At 49.2% G+C, this 6,539-nt stretch overlaps 1 protein-coding gene across 1 annotated transcript; it reads left to right on the top strand.

The window, feature by feature from the left end:
* Positions 1–2,958: 2,958 nt before the first annotated feature.
* On the top strand, positions 2,959–5,613 carry LOC129719604 (uncharacterized). The gene is made up of 3 exons (XM_055670995.1): positions 2,959–3,360; positions 3,561–3,838; positions 3,951–5,613. Exons 1-3 carry the CDS (start codon positions 2,959–2,961, stop codon positions 5,611–5,613), a joined length of 2,343 nt encoding a protein of 780 aa, XP_055526970.1.
* Positions 5,614–6,539: the final 926 nt, after the last annotated feature.

Genomic DNA, 6,539 nt, shown 5'->3' with positions numbered 1-6,539 from the left:
TTCACCGGCCGCCCGGAGGAATGGCCCATATTTTTCAGCAGTTATCAAGCATCGACAAAAGCGTGTGGATTTTCGAACTTGGAAAATCTTGCCCGTCTTCAGGAGTGCTTGAAGGGTGCTGCCAAAGATGCGGTCAGCAGTCGCCTCCTGTTGCCGGATGCCGTGCCTCAAGTAATGGAGACGCTGCGTATGTTGTACGGACGTCCCGAGCAGCTTTTAAATACGCTTTTAACGAAAGTGCGGAAGGCTGATCCACCGAAATCGGACAAGCTGTCGACGTTCATCACCTACGGTGTTCTCGTCCAACAGCTCTGCGACCATCTCGTAGCTTCGAAATTTATGGACCACTTAGTGAACCCGATGCTCATTCGGGAATAAGTGGATAAGCTGCCAGCGAACACGAAAATTGACTGGGTACGGTATAAACGGCAAGTGACATCGGTGACGCTGAGGACATTGACAGATTTTCTGTCCGATTTAGTTTCCGCTGCAAGCGAAGTGGTTAACTACTCGGAAACGTCACCACAGGCCAGTGGTGGTAAAACGTGAAAGCACCACAACAAGGGCAAAGAGCAAGAGAGTTACGTTTACACGCATAGTGGGTCTGAAGTTGCTGCTCAAAACAAAAAGCCGGAACGTACACCGTGTGCGATGTGTGGAGAAACCAATCATCGATTGCGGAATTGTGATAACTTTCGCAAACTCAGCGTACCACAACGGTGGGAGGCGGTTATTTTTTTTTTTTTTTGTATGCCTGAAGGGCATTGGGTAGAAAGCGCCACTGCGACAGGAATGTTTGTCTTTTGTGGCTGGTCCCGATTACTTTACACAGATTACAAGATGCTCGAACTCATTGATGGAGTTGAGCTAGTTGGTTGTAAGCCTGTGCCCCAATCCGGAACTACATGGTTGATGAAACCTGTGACCGTTTTGGGATTGGTGCTCCATACCTGGTATGGAGTTGAGAGGTAACTTCCAAAGAAGTTAAACCTCGATGAAGCAAGAGCCCCGCAAAAGCAAAGCAAATGCACTGAGCTCTCAGGTTCAGCGTTGCAAAAGCGACAATAGTCGGTTAGGACTTTGCCGATTTTCTTTAAATGATAAAGAGCAGGACAGTGTCCAGTGAGAAGTCCCGTGATGATGCGTAGTTCACTACGAGTTAAACTAAGTAGCCGTTTGGTAACCGTAGGGTTAGGGTAGATAAACTGTTTAGCTTGCCTGCAACCCTGCGCATGTTGCCATTGAGATGCTATCTTTAGCTTTTCCCATGTACTTAGTTCGCCTTTAATGGCGGATGTGGAAGTACCCAAAAACGGTTCCGGTCCAATGAATTGCTGAGCAGATCCTTGTCTTGCGAGGCTGTCGGCATGTTCATTTCCCTCGATTCCGCAGTGACCGGGTACCCAAAGTACCATAACTTTGTTGAGGCGGGAGAGTTCCCTGAGTGTTGCGATGCACTCCCAGACTAGTCTGGAGACACATGTAGCAGACTTTAATGCCTTTAGTGCCGCCTGACTGTCCGAAAAGATTCCGATTTTCGCATGTCTATATTTGCGATGTAGACATGTTATAGCACAGATATATATTGCGTATACCTCCGCCTGAAAGACGGTTGGCCACTTACCCATTGAGATAGTGGCCTCTATACATGGTCCGTAGATCCCTGAACCAGTCTGGGGTCCGATTTTTGAGCCATCCGTGTAGAAGCGGATTGTGCCCGATGGAAGACTCGGCCCTCCATTGTTCCACATGGAGCGATCTGTGTCGATCACTATATATGGAACGTCCATGTTTGGCTTCGCTTCCATCCAGTCCGAGACTGTTGTTACTAAAGGTGTCAGCTTAAACTCCTTTAGGATGCTTAGGTGACCCGTTAGGTCACCTTCGAGCATCGTTGTATTTCTTTGCAGCCTTAGTGCGCCAAGCTCTGCTTCCTTCTTCACATGGAGATGTAGAGGAAGTAAGCAAAGCAAGGCCTCCAAGGCTGCTGTCAGTGTTGTGCGCAGGGCACTGGTAACTGAGAGACAGGCCAATCGTTGGACTTTGGTAAGTTTCGCCTGAGCTGTCTTTTCATTTACTTTAGGCCACCATGCGAGGGCTGCGTAGGTTATACGTGGCCGAGCAATGGTGATGTAAGACCAGAGCGCTAATTGTGGTTTTAGCCCCCAGGTCTTGCCAAACAGTGTACTGCAAGCCCAGATAGCTGAAGTTGCCTTCTTGATAGCGTAGTCTAGGTGAGCAGTCCAGTTCAGCTTCTTATCCAGAATGATTCCAAGATATTTGGTCTCATTGCTGAAACATAGTCTTACCCCATTCAGTAGCGGAGGAGGGAGGCGGTTAACAAATGGGAGCTGTGTCCAATATGCCTCAATGCTCACGGAAAAACGAAGTGTAAGCTGAATATTCGCTGTACCGCAGAAGGTTGCTCGGAACGCCACAATAGACTACTGCATCCTGCCGAGTTTCAGTCAAGCTGTAACACCCACAGCGCCTTATCCAAGGATTCGATCCTGCTCAGAATGGTGCCGGTTAAGATATTCAACGGGAATAAGAGTGTTTCGACAGTGGCGTTTCTAGACGAGGGGTCTTCGTATTCGTTAGTGGACAGTTATTTGACCAGAAAACTGCAGTGCAACGGTATCACCCAACCGCTCCGTATAACGTGGACCGCAGGAGTTTCTAGACCAGGCGCTTTTTAATTTGCCAGGCGAACCGATTGCCGTGCGCTCTAAACTTGGTTGGACGATCTACGGACCGCAAGACTCAACGCAAGGTGAGGGGTTTCTAGCACAACACTCGTGTGCTGTATTATCGAATGCAGAGCTACACGATCTTCTCAAGTCACAGTACACTGTCGAAGAAAAGGACTTCTCGGCGGATTTGATGCCGGAATCAGACGATGATCGAAAAGCTCGGGAAATGCTGGAGTAGAAAACTGTTCGCGTCGGCGATAGGTTCATGACTGGACTGCTGTTCAAGGAAGACAACCCAACGTTTCCGGACAGCCTACCGATGGCGCTGCGGCGCATGGAGAGCCTAGAGAAGAAAATGTCGAAAAACCCTAAGTTGGAAGCTGCAGTGAAACAACAAATAATCCAGTATCTGGAAAAAGGCTACTGTCATGAAGCAACGGAGGAGGAACTGGCATCTGTAATCCCTGGCAAGGTTTGGTACTTGCCGTTAAACGTTGTTGTCAATCCGAAAAAAAGACAAGATTCGCTTGGTATTGGACGCGGCGGCCGAAGTGAATGGCGTGTCGCTCAACTCCAAGCTCCTGAAAGGGCCGGACTACTTGGCCTCTCTACCATCCGTGATCGCCAAATCTCGGGAGTTTCCCCATCGGATTTGGAAGTGACATCCGTGAGATGTTTCACCAGCTCAAAGTTCGACCGGAGGACAGACTGGCGCAACTGTTTGTATTTGGAAACGAAATCTACGAGATGGATTGTGTCATTTTTGGAGCCACCTGCTCTCCTAGTATGGCAATGTTCGTGAAAGACAAGAATGCTCGGGACTAAGCTGAACAGTTCCCAGAAGCTTATGATGCAATCGTCCACAAGCACTATGTGGACGATTACTCCGACAGCACGGACACTGTCGAAAAGGCTGTCCAGCGGGCAAGCGAGGTAAGATTCGTTCACTCTAAAGGCGGTTTCGAAATCAGAGGCTGGGTGTCAAATTCTCTGGAATTCCTGGAACGCATGGGTGAAACGGAGAAGAAACAAGTAATTCATCTCGACTCGGCTAACCCGGAACGCGTTTTGGGGATAGTGTGGAATGCAAAGGACGACGTCTTCGCATTTACAACCAAGATGCGCGACTCGTTAATGCCATACCTGTACGATGGAAAGGTCCCTTCGAAACGCGTAGTGCTTAGTTGCGTCATGAGTCTTTTTGACCCGCTAGGACTATTGGCGCCGTTCACATTTTTTGCGAAAGTGCTGATCCAGATCCTCTGGAGAAAAGGCTGCGAATGGGACCAAGTCATCGACGGAGAAGGGTTGGAAACGGTGGACGAGCTATTTGGGAGCTGTAGAAGCGGTAAAGATACCGCGGTACTACATCGGCGACGGTCTTGCTCTCGACTACTCAACGCTGCAGCTGCACATTTTCGCAGATGCAAGCGAGAATGCATACGGCTGCGTAGGCTACTTCCGCATCTTAGCTGGGGAGGTCCCTCGATGTGCGTTGGTGCAATCAAAATCAAAAGTCGCACCGATCAAGCAAGCGTCGATCCCGCGGCTGGAATTGATGGCGGCCGTACAAGGAGTTGGTCTTGCGGGAAACATCAAAGACAATCACAGTCTGAATATAGAACAAGTGTTCTACTGGACAGACTCACGCACCGTTCACTCATGGGTTGTTTCCGATCAAAGAAAATATAAGGCTTTCGTTGCATTTCGGATTGGAGAGATTATCAGCCGGTCGCGGCCATCAGAGTGGCGGTGGGTGCCCACTAAACTGAATGTTGCGGACCAACTAACGAAATGGAGCAATGGTCCGCAGCTTGATTCAAACAGTTCTTGGTTGCGAGGTCCGCAGTTTTTGTACAAACCAGAAGCTGAGTGGCCATTACAGCAATTCAAAAAACCGAATGTCGAAGATGAGATGCGAGCAACATTCCTGCTACACGACGTCGAAGTACAAGGTAAGTTGGTGGACATATCCAGATTTTCTAAGTGGAATGTGCTTATCAGAACGCTGGCATGTGTAAATAGGTTCATCAACAATCTGCGAGCGAAGCGACAAGGGAAGGTGATAGAAGTTGTTCCAGCACCGCCGAAAATTAAAACATTAGTACTAAGGAAGCTATCGGCTATCGAGAAGCCGATCGACCGCGAAGAACATCAAGTAGCAGAAAGAGCGTTGTTGAAGTTGGCACAGGTGGAGGCATATCCGGACGAAGTGAGAACTTTGTTGAAGAGTCGTCAAGCAAAATGTTCAACCGGAGTGAATCTGGAAAAAAGCAGTCTTCTCTACAAGCTGTCACCGATACTGGATGAGTTTGATGTAATACGAATGGAAGGACGGTTGGCCACGGCGGACTTCTCACCCTTCGAACTGCGTTACCCGATAGTGTTGCCAAGGGGTCATCAGATCACACGTAAACTTCTGGACCATTATCATCAAAAGTTCGGCCATGCAGGACGGGAGACGGTCACCAACGAAGTGCGACAGAGGTTCTGCATTCCGCATCTTCGAGCCGAAATAAAGAAGGTGATGGACAGTTGCATGTGGTGCAAAATTAAGAAATGCAAACCTGACACACCGAGAATGGCACCGTTACTAATACAGCGTATAACTCCCAATCGTCGTCCGTTCAGTTTTAGTGGAGTCGACTTCTTCGGTCCTCTGGAGGTAACCGTCGGTCGGCATGTGGAGAAACGATGGGTGGCGTTGTTCACATGTCTCGTTACCAGAGCAATCCACCTAGAAGTGGCCCATAGTTTGTCGAGCCAGTCCTGCTTGATGGCCATAAGACGGTTTGCATGTCGACGGGGAATGCCGGGGGTGGAGTTCTTCTCAGACAACGCGACCAATTTCGTAGCAGCGAGTAAAAAGGTGATGAGGAACATCGTGATGAGCTGTAGTGAAGCGTTCACGGACGCATGAACTAAATGGAATTTCATTCCACCAGCGGCCCCCCATATGGGCGGGGCCTGGGAGAGAATGGTTCGATCTGCGAAGGGGGCTTCAGCGGCATTGGACGACGGAAGAAAACTTACCGACGAAGTATTGCTGACGGTTCTGGCTGAGGCGGAAGATGCGATCAACTTAAGACCGCTAACATATATGCCGCAGGCGCCGGATACGGTGGAGGCTTTGTCACCGAATCATTTTCTGCGAGGTTATCCATCAGGAGGAACAGAGTCGTACGTTATCCCCGCAAACAAAGCAGAAGCATTACGGGATGGTTACAAGCGGTCCCAGTGGTTGGCGGACAAACTATGGCAGAGATGGTTGCTGGAGTATTTGCCGCTAGTCAACAAGCGTACGAAGTGGTACATAGATCATGAACCGATCAAAGTCGGCATTGTGGTCTATCTGGCGAACAACGAAAATAGGAAGACGTGGGTCCGGGGAATCGTCGAGAAAGTCATAAAAGGCATCGACGGGCGCGTCAGACAGGCGATTGTACGAACAACCAACGGAGTCTTCAAACGTCCAGTGGCTAAGATACCGGTGCCTGAAATTGAAAGCTGTAAGTCTGGCTCCAATCCGGAATCTACACCAGAATTACGGGGCGGGGCTGTTACGGCACCACTGGGCGCACTGCCGGACGCCCTAAGCGCTCCCCAGCTGTGATCGAGAGAATCATCCCGACGAATTGGGGTGCTTCGAGCGCTCCCCGGCAGCAATCGACAGAACCAGCACGGTGAGCTGTCATCGACAGATAGACAGATACGGGAGATGGAATTAAGGCAAATCATTTGGACAAAGTGTTATGAACAGTTCAGTGGCCACGTGGCAATTTATCAAAAGGTCATTTAAATAGTTAAAAATCCGGAAATTTATTGTAAAATAATTCAAAGTTAATG

This window comes from Wyeomyia smithii, chromosome 2, assembly GCF_029784165.1.
Source record: "Wyeomyia smithii strain HCP4-BCI-WySm-NY-G18 chromosome 2, ASM2978416v1, whole genome shotgun sequence".
NCBI classification, from domain to species: Eukaryota; Metazoa; Arthropoda; class Insecta; order Diptera; family Culicidae; genus Wyeomyia; species Wyeomyia smithii.
Note: the sequence above shows the minus strand (reverse complement) of the source record. Positions and strands in the feature narration are given on the sequence as shown.

Excerpts from the sequence above, each read along its gene's own strand:
- LOC129719604 (XM_055670995.1), top strand. The coding sequence starts at position 2,959 with ATGACTGGACTGCTGTTCAAGGAAGACAACCCAACGTTTCCGGACAGC. Across the intron at positions 3,361-3,560 it reads CGGATTTGGAAGTGACATCC|CACTATGTGGACGATTACTC; the intron begins GTGAGATGTTTC and ends ATCGTCCACAAG. Across the intron at positions 3,839-3,950 it reads GACTCGTTAATGCCATACCT|ATCCTCTGGAGAAAAGGCTG; the intron begins GTACGATGGAAA and ends GTGCTGATCCAG.